This window comes from Glandiceps talaboti, chromosome 6 (genome assembly GCF_964340395.1).
Source record: "Glandiceps talaboti chromosome 6, keGlaTala1.1, whole genome shotgun sequence".
Lineage (NCBI taxonomy): Eukaryota > Metazoa > Hemichordata > Enteropneusta > Spengelidae > Glandiceps > Glandiceps talaboti.
Window position 1 is genome coordinate 1,262,723 of NC_135554.1, and position 26,612 is coordinate 1,289,334.

At 37.3% G+C, this 26,612-nt stretch overlaps 1 protein-coding gene across 1 annotated transcript in view; it reads right to left on the reverse strand.

The window, feature by feature from the left end:
- Positions 1–26,612, reverse strand: part of LOC144436445 (multiple PDZ domain protein-like) — a 330,925-nt gene that overhangs the window by 149,371 nt on the left and 154,942 nt on the right. The window contains exons 20-21 of the mRNA XM_078125244.1: positions 18,986–19,135; positions 17,388–17,472 (exon numbers count right to left, since the gene is read on the reverse strand). Of these exons, the coding sequence (XP_077981370.1) occupies positions 17,388–17,472; positions 18,986–19,135 (235 nt within the window). The remainder of the gene's footprint in view (positions 1–17,387; positions 17,473–18,985; positions 19,136–26,612) is intronic.

Here is a 26,612-nt window from a genome sequence, read left to right on the forward strand (position 1 = left end):
CTAGCCAGAGTCTGGGATATTATGTCAGTGATTGTTATACCCAGACTCTTGTCAATGGGGATACATCCACCAAGCCAGAGTCTGGGATATTATGTCAGTGATTGTTATACCCGGACTCTTGTCAATGGGGATACATCCACCAAGCCAGAGTCTGGGATATTATGCCAGTGATTGTTATACCCAGACTCTTGTCAATGAAGATACATCCATCAAGCCAGAGTCTGGGATATTATGTCAGTGATTGTTATACCCAGACTCTTGTCAATGGGGATACATCCACCAAGCCAGAGTCTAGGATATTATGTCAGTGATTGTTATACCCAGACTCTTGTCAATGGGGATACATCCACCTAGCCAGAGTCTGGGATATTATGTCAGTGATTGTTATACCCAGACTCTTGTCAATGGGGAAACATCCATCAAGCCAGAGTCTGGGATATTATGTCAGTGATTGTTATACCCAGACTCTTGTCAATGGGGATACATCCATCAAGCCAGAGTCTGGGATATTATGTCAGTGATTCTTATACCCAGACTCTTGTCAATGGGGATACATCCATCAAGCCAGAGTGTGGGATATTATGTCAGTAATTGTTATACCCAGACTCTTGTCAATGGGGATACATCCACCAAAGCCAGAGTCTGGGATATTATGTCAGTGATTGTTATACCCAGACTCTTGTCAATGGGGATACATCCACCGAGCCAGAGTCTGGGATATTATGTCAGTGATTGTTATACCCAGACTCTTGTCGATGGGGATCATACATCCACCAAGCCAGAGTCTAGGATATTATGTCAGTGATTGTTATACCCAGACTCTTGTCAATGGGGATACATCCACCTAGCCAGAGTCTGGGATATTATGTCAGTGATTGTTATACCCAGACTCTTGTCAATGGGGATACATCCACCAAGCCAGAGTCTGGGATATTATGTCAGTGATTGTTATACCCAGACTCTTGTCAATGGGGATACATCCACCAAGCCAGAGTCTAGGATATTATGTCAGTGATTGTTATACCCAGACTCTTGTCAATGGGGATACATCCACCAAGCCAGAGTCTGGGATATTATGTCAGTGATTGTTATACCCAGACTCTTGTCAATGGGGATACATCCATCAAGCCAGAGTCTGGGATATTATGTCAGTGATTGTTATACCCAGACTCTTGTCAATGGGGATACATCCATCAAGCCAGAGTCTGGGATATTATGTCAGTGATTCTTATACCCAGACTCTTGTCAATGGGGATACATCCATCAAGCCAGAGTCTGGGATATTATGTCAGTGATTGTTATACCCAGACTCTTGTCAATGGGGATACATCCACCAAGCCAGAGTCTGGGATATTATGTCAGTGATTGTAATACCCAGACTCTTGTCAATGGGGATACATCCACCAAGCCAGAGTCTGGGATATTATGTCAGTGATTGTAATACCCAGACTCTTGTCAATGGGGATACATCCACCAAGCCAGAGTCTGGGATATTATGTCAGTGATTGTTATACCCAGACTCTTGTCAATGGGGATACATCCACCAAGCCAGAGTCTGGGATATTATGTCAGTGATTGTAATACCCAGACTCTTGTCAATGGGGATACATCCACCAAGCCAGAGTCTGGGATATTATGTCAGTGATTGTAATACCCAGACTCTTGTCAATGGGGATACATCCACCAAGCCAGAGTCTGGGATATTATGTCAGTGATTGTAATACCCAGACTCTTGTCAATGGGGATACATCCACCAAGCCAGAGTCTGGGATATTATGTCAGTGATTGTAATACCCAGACTCTTGTCAATGGGGATACATCCACCAAGCCAGAGTCTGGGATATTATGTCAGTGATTGTAATACCCAGACTCTTGTCAATGGGGATACATCCACCAAGCCAGAGTCTGGGATATTATGTCAGTGATTGTTATACCCAGACTCTTGTCAATGGGGATACATCCACCAAAGCCAGAGTCTGGGATATTATGTCAGTGATTGTTATACCCAGACTCTTGTCAATGGGGATACATCCATCAAGCCAGAGTCTGGGATATTATGTCAGTGATTGTTATACCCAGACTCTTGTCAATGGGGATACATCCATCAAGCCAGAGTCTGGGATATTATGTCAGTGATTGTTATACCCAGACTCTTGTCAATGGGGATACATCCACCAAAGCCAGAGTCTGGGATATTATGTCAGTGATTGTTATACCCGGACTCTTGTCAATGGGGATACATCCATCAAGCCAGAGTCTGGGATATTATGTCTGTGATTGTTATACCCAGACTCTTGTCAATGGGGATACATCCACCAAAGCCAGAGTCTGGGATATTATGTCAGTGATTGTTATACCCGGACTCTTGTCAATGGGGATACATCCATCAAGCCAGAGTCTGGGATATTATGTCAGTGATTGTTATACCCAGACTCTTGTCAATGGGGATACATCCACCAAGCCAGAGTCTGGGATATTATGTCAGTGATTGTTATACCCAGACTCTTGTCAATGGGGATACATCCACCAAGCCAGAGTCTGGGATATTATGTCAGTGATTGTTATACCCAGACTCTTGTCAATGGGGATACATCCACCAAGCCAGAATCTGGGATATTATGTCAGTGATTGTTACAAGATGGCATCATGGACAGGCTGACCTCCTTATATAATTATAGTAAAATTACATGGTAGCAACGCTTACTATGAGTATATTGGTTAGTCTCCTAACAAAGACGGTGTTCAAAACATTTATACCATGGTTTCTGTTCAATATATACAGAGTATATGAAAATGAAAATTAGGAATTGTTTTTGTCAAATCAGCCACTGTCACAGATTATGACTTTATCAAGTTTAGCTATCCAACCTCATACTAAATAGTACAGTCCATGACTTATCAAGTTTAGCTATCCAACCTCATACTAAATAGTACAGTCCATGACTTATCAAGTTTAGCTATCCTACCTCATACTAAATAGTACAGTCCATGACTTATCAAGTTTAGCTATCCTACCTCATACTAAATAGTACAGTCCATGACTTATCAAGTTTAGCTATCCAACCTCATACTAAATAGTACAGTCCATGACTTATCAAGTTTAGCTATCCAACCTCATACTAAATAGTACAGTCCATGACTTATCAAGTTTAGCTATCCAACCTCATACTAAATAGTACAGTCCATGACTTATCAAGTTTAGCTATCCAACCTCATACTAAATAGTACAGTCCATGACTTATCAAGTTTAGCTATCCAACTGCAAAGTCAGTTTATCTTATCTTGTCAGATCTTGTTATGGACTGAACAGTCCATGACTTTGACAAGAGAAGCTTTCACAGAAGACATAGCCCCCCAATGTGTTTGTTGTCTGACTTAGTCTAGCTGCTAGACCTTCAGGTTTTCTTCTGCTATGATACCCTGTACAATATCTTATCCACAACTCTCCCTGATTGGTATGCTTGGAGGTTCCTTATTTTGTCATTTCTTCAAAAATCCATATTTCTCAACATTTTAAGTATAATAATTATGTAACAAAAGTATGCTTCTTAATCAAAACTAAAGTTCTAAATTTTGTATAAAAATGTACTAAAAACTAAATTTTGTATAAAAATGTACTAAAAACTAAATTTTGTATAAAAATGTACTAAAAACTAAATGTTCTATAAAAATGTACTAAAAACTAAATTAAACATGTACTCTGAATAAAACACTTTTCAATGTCAAAATATCACTAACTTGGGCAGTCAGTTCGTAAGAGTTTTATATGTAATTTTATTTTGTTACACCTAATCAGAGTAAGCTATATCGTTGGCAAAGTCATGACAGGTGCATATATTTTCCTTGCTTTCCTTGCAAATATTCTTTCAAGAGAATCTGTTGACAAATTTCTAAAATTGCTACCTCCTTCTACAATAAATCATTGATACCAGAACCGATGAAAATGGGTATTCAGAAACTTGTTAGTGGCACTTCTATGCTTCGTAAATGTCAAAAATGTTTTTACAAAAACCATGTACATGTACACTGTCTGACCTCAAGGAGATGATGTTCAACAGTACAAATCAGAGAGAGTTGTGGGTAAAATATTGTACAGTGCAATATGATGTGAATGAAGGTCATTTAATTGAAGGTGAAATGTCCGAGGTCTAGCTGAAGTCATCTATGCATTCCAGGTATATAAATAATGGCCAATCAGAAAACCTTGTTGATGACTAGCACAAACAGAGGACATTTGGCTGATGCATATTCATTGTGAAAATGATAATCACCAATGCCTCAACTGAAATGTGTCAATGACAATGTCTACACATTCATCAAATTCACAATTTCCATACAGTGATAAGACATATAGTAGTGACGTACATGTGTTTGTCAATACTTGCATGCAGGGATTATTATATAGGTTATGGCTCATTGAATATATTAACATATATATGCATACATTCCCAAACCCACAGCCACCTCAATGGAATGGAATGCCAAGTCTAACCAGATTTAAACTGAATGCCTCCTGTAAGGGAATAACTAATTATGTAAATTGCTCATTAAAACTACAAATACTACGGTAACAGGCTTTCTTTTCGGACAAGTAAAGTTATGTGTCTGTGGATATGTCTCACATAGTGGACAGGTGAAATAAAGTAATGTGTTTGTGGATATGTCTCACATAGTGGTGAAATAAAGTAATGTGTCTGTGGATATGTCTCACATAGTGGACAGGTGAAATAAAGTAATGTGTCTGTGGATATGTCTCACATAGTGGACAGGTGAAAAAAAGTATTGTGTCTGTGGATATGTCTCACATAGTGGTGAAATAAAGTAACGTGTCTGTGGATATGTCTCACATAGTGGTGAAATAAAGTAATGTGTCTGTGGATATGTCTCACATAGTGGACAGGTGAAATAAAGTAATGTGCCGGTGGATATGTCTCACATAGTGGTGAAATAAAGTAATGTGCCGGTGGATATGTCTCACAGACTGGACAGGTGAAATAAAGTAACGTGTCTGTGGATATGTCTCACATAGTGGTGAAATAAAGTAATGTGTCTGTGGATATGTCTCACATAGTGGACAGGTGAAATAAAGTAATGTGCCGGTGGATATGTCTCACATAGTGGTGAAATAAAGTAATGTGCCGGTGGATATGTCTCACAGACTGGACAGGTGAAATAAAGTAACATGTCTGTGGATATGTCTCACATAGTGGTGAAATAAAGTAATGTGTCTGTGGGTCTCACATAGTGGACAGGTGAAATAAAGTAATGTGCCGGTGGATATGTCTCACATAATAATAATAATAATAATTATTTCTTAAAAAGACAAACGCTTTCCATGTAAAAACATCTCAAAGCGCCTTACAGTACTAAGACACCGTTAAAACACAATACATCAGTGAAAGTGAATAAAACAATCATACAGTAAAAAGGTATGTTTTGAGATTCGATTTAAAAATATTAAAATTTTCACTCGAACGGAGTGCAACAGGCAGCCGATTCCACAAACGTGGAGCACATGACGAAAAGGCCCTGTCGCCATAAAACACCGTGTTAACTACAGGCTGCTGTAATGTGTTTGCTCCTGCTGTAGTAGATCGAAGAGTGCGGCCAGGAGAACGAACATTCAAGAGGTCACTAAGGTATACAGGTGTCCTATTATTTAAAACTTTATAAGTTAAACACATGATTTTAAATTCAACCCGTTTCTGTAAGGGAAGCCAATGCAGCATATTGAGTACTGGTGTAATATGTTCCGCTTTCCTTGTTTTGGTTACTAATCGTGCAGCAGCATTCTGAATGGACTGTAATTTAGTGATGTGATACCTTTGCAGGCCATAAAGCAGACTATTGCAGTAATCAAGCATAGAAGTAACAAAAGCATGGACCAATGTTTCTGTTGATCGTTGGTCTAAAAGATTACGGATTCTACTGATCCTCCACAAAGCAAAAGATGCTGATTTGCACACACTTGAAACGTGTGGTACCATCGTCATCGAAACATCAAATGTGACACCAAGGTCACGAACTATTGGAGAAGAATGCACACTGACGCCTCCAACATGTACATCACACTCCCGTGGTCGGTCCCCACTACCAAACTTAGAGGAGAATCTAATAACCTCAGTCTTGCTATCGTTAAGTGCAAGCATGTTATCATTCATCCACTGTCTAATTTCACCGATACAATTATCAATTTTTGCACTTGGGACACTATCACGGGAGCAAACGATGTACAGTTGAGAGTCGTCAGCATAAAACATACTCTCCAAACCGTGTTTCAGTATGATGTCCTCAAGCGGTGCTGTGTACAAACTAAAAAGCACAGGTCCAAGGACAGAACCCTGAGGAACACTGCAATCAAGTGGTTGTGCTTCCGACATCATCGACCCAACACTTACTCTCATTGTTCTATCTTGTAAATATGAAGTAATCCAGTTGAGTACAGTACCATGAATGCTGAACCTATGACGCAATCTATGTATCAAAATTCTATGGTCGATGGTGTCGAAAGCAGCTGACAAATCAAGTAGAATTAAAATAACATCATCCCGGCGATCAAGGGCCCGTAGCACGTCGTTTTGGACTCGAATGAGTGCCGTTTCAGTACTATGGCCCTCACGATACGCTGACTGACATTTTGCATACAAGTTGTTACTACACAGATACAAATTGAGTTGAATCAAAACGGATTTCTCAATCAACTTAGAAATATATGTTAAATTTGAAACTGATCGATAATTTTTCAAGACATTTTTGTCAAGACCTGACTTCTTCAGTAAAGGGCGGACAATTGCTGATTTACAAGAGTGTGGAAATTCACCAGACTTAAGTGAAGCATTGATAATACCTGTTATTGCTGGAGAGACTTGATGCAAACACTGTTTTATCAGTATTGTTGGTATGGGATCGTGACATGATGATTTAGTTGGTAATGAACTTATGAGTTTCTCAACAAAGTCAATAGTTACAGTTTCAAAAGAACATATAGACTAAAACTTGAGTCTACAAGAGGGTCAGAGGGTGGAACAGATACCAAAGTCTCACGAATCTTTGCAATGTTGGAACGGAAGAAATTTGCGAAAGCATCAGGTAGTTTATTTGAGTCTAAGTCCGGTAAGTTTGAAGCCAGTGCACCCTTAGTGCCTGCAATGTCATCAATTATTCGAAATAAACTCTTGGTATCGGCACCAGCTATGCGATTGCGATGATAGAATGAATGTGCGTCACGCAACTTGGCCATATACACATTTCGAGCAGATTTAAACATTTGCTCATGGACAACTAGGCCTGTCTTCCTCCATTGTCTTTCTGACTGACGAAGTTTTTGACGTGTCAATAGCAATTCTTCTGTGAACCACGGAGCGCGGGCTTTATCCAAAACCTGTTTGTTAACAACAGGTGCAACCTCATTAATGACTGTAGTCATCACATTGTTGTATGCGGTCACAAGTTCAGTAGCGCTCATGTCGGCTTCTGAAAGACTCGATAATGAAGATGACGCAATTTTATGTTGGAGAACACTTGTGTCGATATTAGCCAATTTCCTCGAAGATCGGAGAATCTTTCGTGGGCGTGGTCGCGTAAATGTAGATGAAAAGTGAAGAGCAGCATGGTCAGATGGCAAGATCCAATCAGATTTTATTTCATTTACACAAGGGTCAGTTGTCTGAGTGATAATCAGATCCAATGTATGACCCTTGCTGTGTGTTGGACCAATCACATGTTGAGTGAGTCCCATTGAATCAAGAAAATCAGAGAACTTTTCGCTGTCGGGATTTGCAGGATTGTCAACGTGAATGTTGAAATCACCCATGATGAGTAGTCTCCCATTTGCGCAAATCACATTTTCTAAGAGGGTGGAAAATTCTTCAATAAAGTCATTGATTGTTCCTTTGGGTGGCCGATAAACAACTAGAAGAAGAACTAAAGATGACGAAAAGTTAAGGTTACCATCAATGACCTCAAAACTCTTGAACGGCAATACCTTGTTTAGGACGAATTTCAAGTTAGACTTAAAAATGACAGCCGTGCCTCCACCTCTTTGTTTTGTACGTGGAACTTGGTGTATCTTGTAACCACTTAGAGATGATGATAACCGTGCTGCAATGGTTTTGTCAGATTCTTTAAACCATGTTTCAGTCACCACAAATACGTCGGTCGAATTTTGAATGATGGAATCAGAGACAGATTGTATCTTCCCTTCTATGGAACGAGCATTCCATAAAGTAAATTGAATATTACGGGGTCTGAATGATGACGATTCACGACGCAAGGTGATGAGGTTTGAGGAATTCTTAAAACGAGGCTGATGTTGGCGCTGGAAGACATTTATCACACTGGATATAAGGTAACTCTGGTTACTGTTATTACTTTGTGAAAATTGGGAAGGTTCATCAGTCGTTTGCAAATTCTGTGATCGGGAATATGCAGTAGCGTTGATAGTATTCTTTCGAACACCTGATCTCTTCCCTCTGTGGGTAGGCGGTCTGGATCGTAGTCCGCATGATTTGATTACATTCCAAACCGTGGCTTGTAGTCTCTCATTGGTTGAGGACTTGAACAGATGTAGCAGATTTCTACTGTACTGCATTGTTGAAATTAACATATAAATGCAGGAGACCGAAAACAATAGCCTGACGGTAATGGAGGTTGAAAACAGGATTCTAACGAAAGTCACTTGAAGTAAAATAGAGGCAGAGAACTGAATAAACTGGCTGAATACCTAGTTTGACGAGTAACAGGTCGTATCTGTGAATGTTCATAAAGGCTGCATATCACTTTGAATCCATACAGAAGGAAGCTGAGATGAAAAATAACACAACTTTCAGGAGCTCCACTTGAGGCTGCCGGCTAGGCGCACGTCATTAGTGTCATAGTGGTGAAATAAAGTAACGTGTCTGTGGATATGTCTCACATAGTGGACAGGTGAAATAAAGTAATGTGCCGGTGGATATGTCTCACATAGTGGTGAAATAAAGTAATGTGCCAGTGGATATGTCTCACATAGTGGTGAAATAAAGTAATGTGTCTGTGGATATGTCTCACATAGTAGACAGGTGAAATAAAGTAATGTGCCGGTGGATGTCTCACATAGTGGTGAAATAAAGTAATGTGCTGGTGGATATATCTCACAGACTGGACAGGTGAAATAAAGTAACATGTCTGTGGATATGTCTCACATAGTGGACAGGTGAAATAAAGTAATGTGCCGGTGGATATGTCTCACATAGTGGTGAAATAAAGTAATGTGCCGGTGGATATATCTCACATAGTGGTGAAATAAAGTAATGTGCCGGTGGATATGTCTCACATAGTGGTGAAATAAAGTAATGTGCCGGTGGCTATGTCTCACATAGTGGTGAAATAAAGTAATGTGCCGGTGGATATACGGTATCTCACAGACTGGACAGGTGAAATAAAGTAATGTGTCTGTGGATATGTCTCACATAGTGGACAGGTGAAATAAAGTAATGTGCCAGTGGATATGTCTCACATAGTGGAAAGGTGAAATAAAGTAATATGTCTGTGGATATGTCTCACATAGTGGTGAAATAAAGTAACGTGTCTGTGGATATGTCTCACATAGTGGTGAAATAAAGTAACGTGTCTGTGGATATGTCTCACATAGTGGACAGGTGAAATAAAGTAACATGTCTGTGGATATGTCTCACATAGTGGTGAAATAAAGTAATGTGTCTGTGGATATGTCTCACATAGTGGTGAAATAAAGTAATGTGTCTGTGGATATATCTCACATAGTGGACAGGTGAAATAAAGTAATGTGTCTGTGGATATGTCTCACATAGTGATAAAATAAAGTTATGTGTCTGTGGATATGTCTCACATAGTGGACAGGTGAAATAAAGTAATGTGTCTGTGGATATGTCTCACATAGTGGACAGGTGAAATAAAGTAACGTGTCTGTGGATATGTCTCACATAGTGGTGAAATAAAGTAATGTGTCTGTGGATATGTCTCACATAGTGATAAAATAAAGTTATGTGTCTGTGGATATGTCTCACATAGTGGACAGGTGAAATAAAGTAATGTGTCTGTGGATATGTCTCACTTAGTGGTGAAATAAAGTAATGTGTCTGTGGATATGTCTCACATAGTGGACAGGTGAAATAAAGTAACGTGTCTGTGGATATGTCTCACATAGTGGACAGGTGAAATAAAGTAATGTGCCAGTGGATATGTCTCACATAGTGATGAAAATACAAGTCATCATTAAAATATCATTATGAAATGTTGTCTAAAAATATGGCCAATGACGCTGTAACACAACTGTAGTTGGCTGTTGCTATCGGTCTTGGTCTTGTTGCTAGGCATTTATGCATACATTTTGGAACCTTTTTATTACATTGCCTATGTTCAAATAGTTTCATTCACTGTGAAGAATTCTCAACAAAACTTAATTTGATCAATCAACAGTGCAACCAAATATCAGAGTGTTCCAATATTTCAACGACGAACACCCATCTTCATCTGGGAATGAGGCAATGACATAAAAAAAGGTCATGACCTCAACCCTAAGCCTACTTTGCCTAGCCTTTCCAGCTTTTATCTTTGCAATATAAACCATTTAGCCATTGCTATGGGCATGGTCCTGTTGCTTGGCATGTTTGCATACATTTTAAAAATATTTAATATTCACTTACCTACCCACCCATTATCTTTGTAATATGCATAATCATTTCACTGCAGCTAAGGGCATGGTCATGGTTGCTAGTACCAATTGTGTCAAAATGTTTTCAACAATAACTGCAGAATAACACCTCCAGAAACATCCCTGCCAAGTTTCAATCCATTCACCATGCAGTTTCAAGATATACGTTTTTGACCAAAATTGACATTTCAGACCTAATTTGCATACTGCATAATTTTGACAGTATGCGCTGACGATCTAGTATGCAGAAAGGTTCTGGAACTAGACAGTTACTAATTCACACTTTAATATCACTTTGGCATTACAACTTTTTTGGAACCTACTACATGTTGGTTTCACGTGTTTTGAATTGAATGTATTTAAGTCAATCGGCAGCAGCCCCGCTCCTCGAATGTTGTGGATGTTGTAGTATGTGATTGAAATGTTTCAACTTGCATTTGACTGAGTGTGAAGTATCAACAATTTTCAAGTTTGTCAAAGTACAAGAATCAGATGTAAATCTTGAGACGGTACAAAACTCAATCATCAGTGGATTTCAGAGATGTGGGCAAGTTTAGGTATGCTTTGCGAAATTTTACTTGTTTGTTCAAATGTGTTATATAGATATACTTTTTTATGTCACTGACGTTTCAACTTCACTACTGGAAGAGAAAGGAATTTAAGTTATGCCTGGGATACCTACAGTTTTCTTTCACGTTGGATAACCTTCGTGGTACCATCATGGAGATATCTCCCCTTTTACTCCATGGGCACAGTGCTAGTGATCTGTAGTGTGTGATCTGAGCATGCGCGAATTTGACACCTGTGTATATTTTGCATAATCCTCTGTCAATCGTCTTAGTTGTATGCAAATATCATGAATTTATAGGTGATAAAATAGGGCTTCGTAGACGTTTGGGTAGACATGCATTTGATTACATTTTTTTTCCAGGATTTTTGGGGAACCCTGTTAAATTTTTGCAGGTAGGTAGATAAATATTTATCATGGGAAAAGAGTATACCGTACAATTGCAAAAATGGTCAAAATAACGATTTTTTATGCATCTCCCTATTAAGTGACATGCATATGCCTAACATGCTAGCTGTGAGATTTACAGACAGTATAGGCCTGAATAACATACACAATGCTAGCTGTGAGATTTATAGACAGTACATTCCAATAATGTGCACAATTCTAGCTGTTAGATTTAGAGACAGTATAGGCCTGAATAACATACACAATTCTAGCTGTGAAATTTATAGACAGTACATTCCAATAATGTGCACAATGCTAGCTGTGAGATTTATAGACAGTAAATTCCAATAACATACACAATTTTAGCTGTGAGATTTATAGACAGTAAATTCCAATAACATACACAATGCTAGCTGTGAAATTTATAGACAGTACATTCCAATAATGTGCACAATGCTAGCTGTGAGATTTATAGACAGTAAATTCCAATAACATACACAATTTTAGCTGTGAGATTTATAGACAGTAAATTCCAATAACATACACAATGCTAGCTGTGAGATTTACAGACAGTAAATTCCAATAACATACACAATGCGAACTTAACATGAATCATGTATATACAGCATATTTTCTTTCCAATGGAGGCAACTCCCTAGACATTGTATTGCATACATTAGTGCTCTGGAGTAAAACTGGTAAATGAACATTAAAACAAGTATATGTAGATTGCACTAAATCCTAAGTAAAAAAGGAGATTAACACTTAAGATGCCCAATCCTACCTTTCATGTACATAGTGTTAGGATTTATCCATGGACATGGCCATTAGCCCCCGTGCCACTTTCACAGATACTAGTAGACTTTATTTACAAATGCACACTTCCTTTCAATACACACTGTGCATATTAAAATGAGCGATTGAACTGTGTTTGTACAAACCATAGCATAGTAATCATTGTATAGTTACATTAACTGACAATACATTAAGTAAATCTATACTTCCACATCACTGACAACTGACAACAATAAATTTATCAGCCTGCATTATTGCCACAATTATTTTAAAAAATACAAATCTGTCTCTTGGCCTTCTTTATCAATAAATTACAGCAACCCTCTCAACAGAATATATACACATACCCAGTTTCACTATTGTAAGACAAGCGACCTATCGGTCAGAATAGCTCCGCTGTTTTTTTAATTTTTTTAAATTTTTTTTATTTTGGTGACATGTAGAAGTGGTTCAGTTCTTCACTATGCAGTTTTGTTTTAGCGATGTAATAAAGTGGTTACTGGTTTCATATGATGTCTCACTATAAAACACATTTTACACAGAAGTTGGTAAGGTATTGTACTTTTATACCATAGTCACCATTTTATAACAAAAATCTACTGTTATGAAAAATTGCACAAAATCTCTGAAAAAAATGACTGGGAAATGCACACAAGAAAAAGAAAAAAAAGAGGATTTTGAGGTTGGCTATAAATAATTCCAGTGTCTTACAGCTTTAACCCTGGAAAATTTTAATGATGAATGAAATAAACTAGGGATCTAAAATAATTTTGAGGCAATTTGAATTTCAATTTTCTAACAAATTTACCAAGTCAGCAACATTCAACTTGTACTAGTTGTAGTAGATATATAGGGAAGAAATGTATTAATCGCCATCTTAGTTTCCGTACGGCGACAATTACCCGGAAGAGAGTCATTCTCAGCCATACGTTACAGTGGTAACACTCGTTCATGTTCGATTACCTTTCATAAAGAAAACACAACGAAATGGTTGAAGTGATCTTTTTTTTAAATTTCTTTTCATCACAAACACAAAATCTGTGTGATCAAAAGTGTTGTAAACTAAACCAGAAAGAATTATCGGACTGGCTAAACTTCCCGCTGAACTGGAGTAAGGTCCAAGCCTCGATAGTACGTGAGGAAATCGTCTCAAACTAGCGATACAACTTTCAAAATATAACTTGACATGTCTTCATTTGTTAGAGTTATACAATTCAAGACGGGTTTTCACTCGAAAAAAACAATTCTGTGAATAATGACACTCTGAACGCAGCGATTTCTCGGACGATGTTACCACTGTAACGTATGGCTGGCAACGACTTGCTTCCGGGTTAGTCCCTCGTGCATCCGGGTACTTGGGATTGTCGTGCATTACCACATCGGCAATTTTGACGCTGTAATTTTGCCACCAATATTGATCGTACAAAAACTCCATCGTACAAAAACTCCATATAATGAACCACATAGTACTTTCCCTTTCAAAATGTGATAATTTTAGAAAGAGTATTATCGTTTTTATTGACGACTGACTCTGTTAAAAATCATCCCATACACTTCAGTTCAGGCATGCACGACTTCTCACTTGATCGTGAGGTGCGTATACTGGAATGCACCATTCTGTAGGAGGGGTGGAGAATTTGATTTGAAGTTTACAACCCTGGCGTCGGTCATAATGCTCATTAACATATTCATTTTTTTTAAAGTACAAAAAAAAATCATAAAAAATAGAAAAGAAGACGTGCTGACTTGAAATTAACAAATCTAAGTAAGCTACCCCCTGCGCATCAACACACCAGATATTAAAGCAATCTGACAAGAAGTACATAAGGAGATGATGAAAATGTCATTTTATTTTAAAAAATCATAAAAAAATTGAAAATGGCACAGATCAACTTGGCATTAACAAATCTAAATAGCCTCCCCCAGGGAACATGCACACCAAATATCGAAGAATTCTGACTTCTGTAACTTTCGGAGAAGATAATGCAAATATAAAAGTTTGACGGACACCTATGATTCACTCTACTCTTTATACTCTATACAACCTATACCTAAAGCTACGCTTTCAGCTTTCGCTGACAGCGGAGCTAAAAATGCGCCATTGGAAAATAAATTTTTTTGAATCTTATGAATTGTAGCAGAAGAAAATATGATGTTAATATAATTAGATGAAAATATAAGTAAAGATGTATAATGAAACTATTTAGATGAAAATATAAGTAAAGATGTAATGAAACTATTAGATGAAAATATAAGTAAAGATGTAATGAAACTATTAGATGAAAATATAAGTAAAGATGTAATGAAACTATTAGATGAAAATATAAGTAAAGATGTAATGAAACTATTAGATGAAAATATAAGTAAAGATGTAATGAAACTATTAGATGAAAATATAAGTAAAGATGTAATGAAACTATTAGATGAAAATATAAGTAAAGATGTAATGAAACTATTAGATGAAAATATAAGTAAAGATGTAATGAAACTATTAGATGAAAATATAAGTAAAGATGTAATGAAACTATTAGATGAAAATATAAGTAAAGATGTAATGAAACTATTAGATGAAAATATAAGTAAAGATGTAATGAAACTATTAGATGAAAATATAAGTAAAGATGTAATGAAACTATTAGATGAAAATATAAGTAAAGATGTAATGAAACTATTAGATGAAAATATAAGTAAAGATGTAATGAAACTATTAGATGAAAATATAAGTAAAGATGTAATGAAACTATTAGATGAAAATATAAGTAAAGATGTAATGAAACTATTAGATGAAAATATAAGTAAAGATGTAATGAAACTATTAGATGAAAATATAAGTAAAGATGTAATGAAACTATTAGATGAAAATATAAGTAAAGATGTAATGAAACTATTAGATGAAAATATAAGTAAAGATGTAATGAAACTATTAGATGAAAATATAAGTAAAGATGTAATGAAACTATTAGATGAAAATATAAGAATACAATAATGTACAGATGTAATGAAATTAATAGATACAATTATTAAACAGACATTTTCATAAACTTTGGGTTCTTCAAGAGTCATTTCATGAGTTTACATCACCTACAATGACTTGCAATTTCAGAGAAATATCAAATTGATCTTGTGTATTTATCGGGTATTATTGTCATAGGCTATTGCACCATGGGAGTCTGCAGAAATAATGTATTCAATGGTTGTACACTGAGTATTCATGACAACTGTTTCACACTGAAGTATATAGCATTTTTGTAGTCATGAATATTCAGAGTGCAACCTTTGAATACATTATTTCTGCTGACTCCCATGATGCAACAGCCCATGGCAATAATACCCTATCAATGAGATCTGTTCAAGCATGTCTGAGTTATGGCTTTGGACATGGAAAATTCGCAAACAAAATCGCTACCAGGCAGCCATATCAGATTGTATCACGACGAAAATGGATATGCACATGTATGTCATAGAACAATGTCCTAATACCGGTACCAACTTTGAATGAGATCTGTTCAAGCATGTCTGAGTTATGGCTTTGGACATGAAAACTGTGCCAACAAAATCGCTACCAGGCAGCCATATCATATTGTATCACAACGAAAATGGATATGCACATCTATGTCATAGAACACTACCCTAATACCAACTTTGAATGAGATCTGTTCAAGCATGTCTGAGTTATGGCTTTGGACATGGAAAATATTCACAAACAAAATGGCTGCCAGACAGCCATATTGCATCATATCACAACGAAAATGGATATGCACATGTATGTCATAGAACACTGTCCTAATACCAACTTTGAATGAGATCTGTTAAAGCATGTCTGAGTTATGGCTTTAGACAGGGAAAATTTGCAAACAAAATGGCTGCTAGGCGGCTATATTGGATCGTATCATGAAACAAATTGACATGCATATGTATGCCATTGTATGTTGCCCCTGTACCAAGTTTGAAAAAAATCGGTCCAGGCATCTCCAAGAAACGGCTCTGGATGGATGGACGGATGGACGGACGGACGGAACCCAATCCATAAGTCCCCGTCCCGGACTTCGTCCAGTGGGGACTAAAAAGACAGTTTCAATTTGATAGTATGAGTGTAGAGACTAAAACAGAATGGTTGTGTATTCAACTTCTTGAGTCAAAGCATTAGGTTGTTGCTAAGGGTGTGATCATTGTTGCTAGGGCTAATTGTGTCAAAATATTTTGAACAAAATCTACAGAATAAAACTTGTTGAAACATTCCACCAAATTTGCAGAGATATGCATGCATTGGCAGACACATGAACAGAACCCAAAGATACCCGTTGGGGGCTAAAAAAGATGTAATAAAACTAATAGATGAATTGGTGGAGATAAATGGTTGTTATTCCAAAAGGTGGTTAATATATTATTCAAACATCTATTCATTCATTATTAAACAAGTATACTTACGGAACACCTGTGTCCATAAATGATTGACACATACACATACATTGATTTCATATATTAACTAAATATCTTTAGTGCTGGTACATCATTAATTTTCCATTTGGAGCTTGACATATGATTCAATGTGTATTCTGTTGTTATTCAAACATTATCATCACACTGAATTAAATTTCAAATTGCGAGCTATTTCTCAAGCTAACAAGTTACAATTATTACAAAATATTTAGTGATTATCATGGAGGTTTGTTTTAAAATGTGGGCCTACCAAATACAGATAATAACAAGATATTGTCCTATTACTTTAAGAAATACTTGTAATTATCAAAACTATTTTCGGTATTAACTGACTGATAGAGTCAATCAAGTTTTGGTTTTAACTGACTGAGAGAGTCAATCATGTTTTGGTATTAACTGACTGAGAGAGTCAATCATGTTTTGGTATTAACTGACTGAGAGAGTCAATCATGGTACCATTCACCATTCTAGTATCCACCCTTGACTTTGCCCATTGCAACTATAAATAAGTGTACATGTATTACATACCCCATGTATATCCAAATTCATCACCAGAATCTTCACTCTCTGATGTATTATTAATATCCTCTACCTTTTCCACTTCCTTCTCTTCCTGTAAATCATAATAATAGAGATGTCACCAAGACTTGACTAACCATTTAAAATAGATTCAGGTAAGAGTTGACTTACCATTTAAAATTGATGCAGGTAAGAGTTGACTATACCATTTAAAATTGATGCAGGTAAGAGTTGACTTACCATTTAAAATACATTCAGGTAAGAGTTGACTTACCATTTAAAATAGATGCAGGTAAGAGTTGACTTACCATTTAAAATACATTCAGGTAAGAGTTGACTTACCATTTAAAATAGATGCAGGTAAGAGTTGACTTACCATTTAAAATAGATTCAGGTAAGAGTTGACTTACCATTTAAAATTGATGCAGGTAAGAGTTGACTTACCATTTAAAATAGATGCAGGTAACAGTTGACTTACCATTTAAAATAGATGCAGGTAACAGTTGACTTACCATTTAAAATAGATTCAGGTAAGAGTTGACTTACCATTTAAAATTGATGCAGGTAAGAGTTGACTATACCATTTAAAATTGATGCAGGTAAGAGTTGACTTACCATTTAAAATACATTCAGGTAAGAGTTGACTTACCATTTAAAATAGATGCAGGTAAGAGTTGACTTACCATTTAAAATAGATTCAGGTAAGAGTTGACTTACCATTTAAAATTGATGCAGGTAAGAGTTGACTTACCATTTAAAATAGATGCAGGTAACAGTTGACTTACCATTTAAAATAGATGCAGGTAACAGTTGACTTACCATTTAAAATAGATTCAGGTAAGAGTTGACTTACCATTTAAAATTGATGCAGGTAACAGTTGACTTACCATTTAAAATTGATGCAGGTAAGAGTTGACTTACCATTTAAAATTGATGCAGGTAACAGTTGACTTACCATTTAAAATACATTCAGGTAAGAGTTGACTTACCATTTAAAATAGATGCAGGTAAGAGTTGACTTACCATTTAAAATAGATTCAGGTAAGAGTTGACTTACCATTTAAAATTGATGCAGGTAAGAGTTGACTTACCATTTAAAATAGATGCAGGTAACAGTTGACTTACCATTTAAAATAGATGCAGGTAACAGTTGACTTACCATTTAAAATAGATTCAGGTAAGAGTTGACTTACCATTTAAAATTGATGCAGGTAACAGTTGACTTACCATTTAAAATTGATGCAGGTAAGAGTTGACTTACCATTTAAAATTGATGCAGGTAAGACTCGACTTACCATTTAAAATAGATCAGGTAAGAGTTGACTTACCATTTGAAATTGATGCAGGTAAGAATCGAATTAGGTAGGACTTGTCTGAGACATGATTTGAAATTGACTTAGATATGACTAGTAAATAATTCATTAAAATTTTAAAATACTTAACAAAATGATTTAATTTGCTAGAACATTACTACCGTAGCACGTAATATCAGTAAATACTGATGCCGAGGAATGTTTCAGGTAGTTTTGAAATATAAGGTTATTTCTATTTCAAAACAAAATGGTGTATAAAATGTTACATATACCTTTTAATTGGATATTACTTACCAATGGCAACTCTGGCTTCATTTGCTGTTGATGAAATTCTGTTGGTTCTTCTATTGAAGAAACACTTTGTCTAACAGTGGCTATCGTTGCACTGAAAGTCTCTATATCTTCACTGTCACTCTCTTGATTTTGTAGATCTACATCATCAGGCTGGGACATGACATTACATCACCAGTGGGGAGGAAATAAAATCAATTCTAGTATATAACAAGGCTGAGACGTGACATTACATCACCAGTGGGGAGCAAATAAATCAATTCTAGTATGTAACATGGCTGAGACGTGACATTACATCACCAGTGGGGAGGAAATAAATCAATTCTAGTATGTAACATGGCTGAGACATGACATTACATCACCAGTGGGGAGGAAATAAATCAATTCTAGTATATAACATGGCAGAGACATAACATTACATCACCAGTGGGGAGCAAATAAATCAATTCTAGTATGTAACATGGCTGAGACGTGACATTACATCACCAGTGGGGAGGAAATAAATCAATTCTAGTATATAACATGGCTGAGACATGACATTACATCACCAGTGGGGAGGAAATAAATCAATTCTAGTATGTAACATGGCTGAGACGTGACATTACATCACCAGTGGGGAGGAAATAAATCAATTCTAGTATGTAACATGGCTGAGACGTGACATTACATCACCAGTGGGGAGGAAATAAATCAATTCTAGTATGTAACATGGCTGAGACGTGACATTACATCACCAGTGGGGAGGAAATAAATCTCAATTTTACTATGTAACATGGCTGAGACGTGACATTACATCACCAGTGGGGAGGAAATAAATCAATTCTAGTATGTAACATGGCTGAGACATGACATTACATCACCAGTGGGGAGGAAATAAAATCAATTCTAGTATGTAACATGGCTGAGACGTGACATTACATCACCAGTGGGGAGGAAATAAATCAATTCTAGTATGTAACATGGCAGAGACATGACATTACATCACCAGTGGGGAGGAAATAAATCAATTCTAGTATGTAACATGGCTGAGACGTGACATTACATCACCAGTGGGGAGCAAATAAATCAATTCTAGTATGTAACATGGCTGAGACGTGACATTACATCACCAGTGGGGAGGAAATAAATCAATTCTAGTATGTAACATGGCTGAGACGTGACATTACATCACCAGTGGGGAGGAAATAAATCAATTCTAGTATGTAACATGGCTGAGACGTGACATTACATCACCAGTGGGGAGGAAATAAATCAATTCTAGTATGTAACATGGCAGAGACATGACATTACATCACCAGTGGGGAGGAAATAAATCAATTCTAGTATGTAACATGGCTGAGACGTGACATTACATCACCAGTGGGGAGGAAATAAATCAATTCTAGTATGTAACATGGCTGAGACGTGACATTATATCACCAGTGGGGAGGAAATAAATCAATTCTAGTATGTAACATGGCTGAGACGTGACATTACATCACCAGTGGGGAGGAAATAAAATCAATTCTAGTATGTAACATGGCTGAGACATGACATTACATCACCAGTGGGGAGGAAATAAATCAATTCTAGTATGTAACATGGCTGAGACATGACATTACATCACAAGTGGGGAGGAAATAAATCAATTCTAGTATATAACATGGCAGAGACATGACATTACATCACCAGTGGGGAGGAAATAAATCAATTCTAGTATATAACATGGCTGGGACATGACATTACATCACCAGTGGGGAGCAAATAAATCAATTCTAGTATATAACATGGCTGAGACGTGACATTACATCACCAGTGGGGAGCAAATAAATCAATTCTAGTATGTAACATGGCTGAGACGTGACATTACATCACCAGTGGGGAGGAAATAAATCAATTCTAGTATATAACATGGCTGGGACATGACATTACATCACCTGTGGGGAGGAAATAAATCAATTCTAGTATGTAACATGGCTGAGACATGACATTACATCACCAGTGGGGAGCAAATAAATCAATTCTAGTATGTAACATAGCTGGGACATGACATTACATCACCAGTAGGGAGGAAATAAATCAATTCTAGTATGTAACATGGCAGAGACATGACATTACATCACCAGTGGGGAGCAAATAAATCAATTCTAGTATGTAACATGGCTGGGACATGACATTACATCACCAGTGGGGAGCAAATAAATCAATTCTAGTATATAACATGGCTGAGACGTGACATTACATCACCAGTGGGGAGCAAATAAATCAATTCTAGTATGTAACATGGCTGAGACGTGACATTACATCACCAGTGGGGAGGAAATAAATCAATTCTAGTATATAACATGGCTGAGACATGACATTACATCACCAGTGGGGAGGAAATAAATCAATTCTAGTATGTAACATGGCTGAGACGTGACATTACATCACCAGTGGGGAGGAAATAAATCAATTCTAGTATATAACATGGCTGAGACGTGACATTACATCACCAGTGGGGAGCAAATAAATCAATTCTAGTATATAACATGGCTGAGACGTGACATTACATCACCAGTGGGGAGCAAATAAATCAATTCTAGTATATAACATGGCTGAGACGTGACATTACATCACCAGTGGGGAGCAAATAAATCAATTCTAGTATGTAACATGGCTGAGACGTGACATTACATCACCAGTGGGGAGGAAATAAATCAATTCTAGTATATAACATGGCTGAGACGTGACATTACATCACCAGTGGGGAGGAAATAAATCAATTCTAGTATGTAACATGGCTGAGACGTGACATTACATCACCAGTGGGGAGGAAATAAATCAATTCTAGTATGTAACATGGCTGGGACATGACATTACATCACCAGTGGGGAGGAAATAAATCAATTCTAGTATGTAACAAGGCTGAGACGTGACATTACATCACCAGTGGGGAGCAAATAAATCAATTCTAGTATGTAACATGGCTGGGACATGACATTACATCACCAGTGGGGAGGAAATAAATCAATTCTAGTATGTAACATGGCTGAGACGTGACATTACATCACCAGTGGGGAGCAAATAAATCAATTCTAGTACGTAACATGGCTGAGACGTGACATTACATCACCAGTGGGGAGGAAATAAATCAATTCTAGTACGTAACATGGCTGAGACGTGACATTACATCACCAGTAGGGAGGAAATAAATCAATTCTAGTATGTAACATGGCTGAGACGTGACATTACATCACCAGTGGGGAGGAAATAAAATCAATTCTAGTATATAACATGGCTGAGACGATTACATCACCAGTGGGGAGGAAATAAATCAATTCTAGTATGTAACATGGCTGAGACATGACATTACATCACCAGTGGGGAGGAAATAAATCAATTCTAGTATATAACATGGCTGAGACGTGACATTACATCACCAGTGGGGAGGAAATAAAATCAATTCTAGTATATAACATGGCTGAGACATGACATTACATCACCAGTGGGGAGGAAATAAATCAATTCTAGTATGTAACATGGCTGAGACGTGACATTACATCACCAGTGGGGAGGAAATAAATCAATTCTAGTATGTAACATGGCTGAGACGTGACATTACATCACCAGTGGGGAGCAAATAAATCAATTTTAGTATGTAACATGGCTGAGACGTGACATTACATCACCAGTGGGGAGGAACTAAATCAATTTTAGTATGTAACATGGCTGAGACGTGACATTACATCACCAGTGGGGAGGAAATAAATCAATTCTAGTATGTAACATGGCTGAGACATGACATTACATCACCAGTGGGGAGGAAATAAAATCAATTCTAGTATGTAACATGGCTGAGACATGACATTACATCACCAGTAGGGAGGAAATAAATCAATTCTAGTATATACATGGCTGAGACGTGACATTACATCACCAGTGGGGAGGAAATAAATCAATTCTAGTATATAACATGGCTGAGACATGACATTACATCACCAGTGGGGAGGAAATAAATCAATTCTAGTATGTAACATGGCTGAGACATGACATTACATCACCAGTTGCTATTGCTGAGTATTTTGAATACATTATTTGATGGGAGTTCTTGTCAAGTTGCTGGTGTAATGTCATATCCCGGCCAAGTTGATTTATTTGCTCCCCACTGGTGATGTAATGTCACGTCTCAGCCATGTTACATACTGAGTAACATGGCTGAGACGTGACATTACATCACCAGTGGGGAGGAAATAAAATCAATTCTAGTATGTAACATGGCTGAGACATGACATTACATCACCAGTAGGGAGGAAATAAATCAATTCTAGTATGTAACATGGCTGAGACGTGACATTACATCACCAGTGGGGAGGAAATAAATCAATTCTAGTATGTAACATGGCTGAGACATGACATTACATCACCAGTGGGGAGGAAATAAATCAATTCTAGTATGTAACATGGCTGAGACATGACAAAACATCACCAGTGGGGAGGAAATAAATCAATTCTAGTATATAACATGGCTGAGACATGACATTACATCACCAGTGGGGAGGAAATAAATCAATTCTAGTATGTAACATGGCTGAGACGTGACATTACATCACCAGTGGGGAGGAAATAAATCAATTCTAGTATGTAACATGGCTGAGACGTGACATTACATCACCAGTGGGGAGCAAATAAATCAACTTGGCCGGGATATGACATTACACCAGCAACTTGACAAGAACTCCCATCAAATAATGTATTCAAAATACTCAGCAATAGCAAACAATCTAAAATGGGATTTATATCAGTGACATTAGTAAAAGAGCAAATGGACAATTATTCAAATTATTATAAGTACAGTCTGAAGTGATTTGGTTTAAAGACTAAAGACCTTGTTACAATTTATCTTATTTACATTGGCTACATTAGACAACTATTAGAATATACAGTTCCAGCTTGGCATCCTAGACTTACTTTACAACAGCACAATTTACTTCAATGTATACAGAAAAGAGCATACAGAATAATCTTATTAGCCAACGACTACATTTCATACCAACAAGCTCTGCAGTCATACAATATCATATTAGAGCTTAAAAGGCATGATATCATAGAATTGTTTGAAATTTGCTAAATCCTTCTTTCACAACCCAATGTAATAGTCCACTCTAAGCAGTTCCATTGGAGCTAATTGTGATGAAATAATTACTTTTCACATTTAGTGTGCTATAGACTTAATTATAAACAATTTTCTGTATGGGCACGTGTTATCAGAACTAATTGACAGTGGGTGGGGGGGGGGGAGGCATGTAAAGGAAAGAGGCCACATAAAGGAAAGAGGCCAGCTGTATATATATTTACTTCCATAATAGTACCAAAAGGTAATTTTTATTAATCCCACTGTCCACCAATTTATTTCCCCATGTCTGTAGAATATAACTTCATACTTGAATAATTGTGTTTTCCAAATCATACCAATTGAAATAAATATGCCAGAGTGTAAGAAGCTATTACACAACCAGCCTTACAGTGTAGTCATTACTAGGCCTTTAACAGTGTAGTCATTACTAGGTAACTGTCCTGGCCTTACAATGTAGTCATTACTAGATAACTGTCCTGGCCTTACAGTGTAGTCATTACTAGATAACTGTCCTGGCCTTACAGTGTAGTCATTACTAGATAACTGTCCTGGCCTTACAGTGTAGTCATTACTAGATAACTGTCCTAGCCTTAGAGTGTAGTCATTACTAGATAACTGTCCTGGCCTTACAGTGTAGTCATTACTATAGATAACTGTCCTGGCCTTACAGTGTAGTCATTACTAGATAACTGTCCTGGCCTTACAGTGTAGTCATTACTAGGTAACTGTCCTGGCCTTACAGTGTAGTCATTACTAGGTAACTGTCCTGGCCTTACAGTGTAGTCATTACTAGGCCTTACAGTGTGGTCATTACTAGATAACTGTCCTGGCCTTACAGTGTAGTCATTACTAGGCCTTACAGTGTAGTCATTACTAGGTAACTGTCCTGGCCTTACAGTGTAGTCATTACTAGATAACTGTCCTGGCCTTACAGTGTAGTCATTACTAGGCCTTACAGTGTAGTCATTACTAGATAACTGTCCTGGCCTTACAGTGTAGTCATTACTAGATAACTGTCCTGGCCTTAGAGTGTAGTCATTACTAGGTAACTGTCCTGGCCTTACAGTGTAGTCATTACTAGATAACTGTCCTGGCCTTACAATGTAGTCATTACTAGATAACTGTCCTGGCCTTACAGTGTAGTCATTACTAGGCCTTACAGTGTAGTCATTACTAGATAACTGTCCTGGCCTTACAGTGTAGTCATTACTAGATAACTGTCCTGGCCTTACAGTGTAGTCATTACTAGGCCTTACAGTGTAGTCATTACTAGGTAACTGTCCTGGCCTTACAGTGTAGTCATTACTAGATAACTGTCCTGGCCTTACAATGTAGTCATTACTAGGCCTTACAGTGTAGTCATTACTAGGTAACTGTCCTGGCCTTACAGTGTAGTCATTACTAGGTAACTGTCCTGGCCTTACAGTGTAGTCATTACTAGATAACTGTCCTGGCCTTACAGTGTAGTCATTACTAGGTAACTGTCCTGGCCTTACAGTGTAGTCATTACTAGGTAACTGTCCTGGCCTTACAGTGTAGTCATTACTATAGATAACTGTCCTGGCCTTACAGTGTAGTCATTACTAGGCCTTACAGTGTAGTCATTACTAGGTAACTGTCCTGGCCTTACAGTGTAGTCATTACTAGATAACTGTCCTGGCCTTACAGTGTAGTCATTACTAGGTAACTGTCCTGGCCTTACAGTGTAGTCATTACTATAGATAACTGTCCTGGCCTTACAGTGTAGTCATTACTAGGCCTTACAGTGTAGTCATTACTAGATAACTGTCCTGGCCTTACAATGTAGTCATTACTAGATAACTGTCCTGGCCTTACAATGTAGTCATTACTAGGTAACTGTCCTGGCCTTACAGTGTAGTCATTACTAGATAACTGTCCTGGCCTTACAGTGTAGTCATTACTAGGTAACTGTCCTGGCCTTACAGTGTAGTCATTACTAGATAACTGTCCTGGCCTTACAGTGTAGTCATTACTAGATAACTGTCCTGGCCTTACAGTGTAGTCATTACTAGATAACTGTCCTGGCCTTACAGTGTAGTCATTACTAGGTAACTGTCCTGGCCTTACAGTGTAGTCATTACTAGATAACTGTCCTGGCCTTACAGTGTAGTCATTACTAGATAACTGTCCTGGCCTTACAGTGTAGTCATTACTAGATAACTGTCCTGGCCTTACAGTGTAGTCATTACTAGGTAACTGTCCTGGCCTTACAGTGTAGTCATTACTAGGTAACTGTCCTGGCCTTACAGTGTAGTCATTACTAGATAACTGTCCAGGCCTTACAGTGTAGTCATTACTAGGTAACTGTCCTGGCCTTACAGTGTAGTCATTACTAGATAACTGTCCTGGCCTTACAGTGTAGTCATTACTATAGATAACTGTCCTGGCCTTACAGTGTAGTCATTACTAGGCCTTACAGTGTAGTCATTACTAGGTAACTGTCCTGGCCTTACAGTGTAGTCATTACTAGATAACTGTCCTGGCCTTACAGTGTAGTCATTACTAGGTAACTGT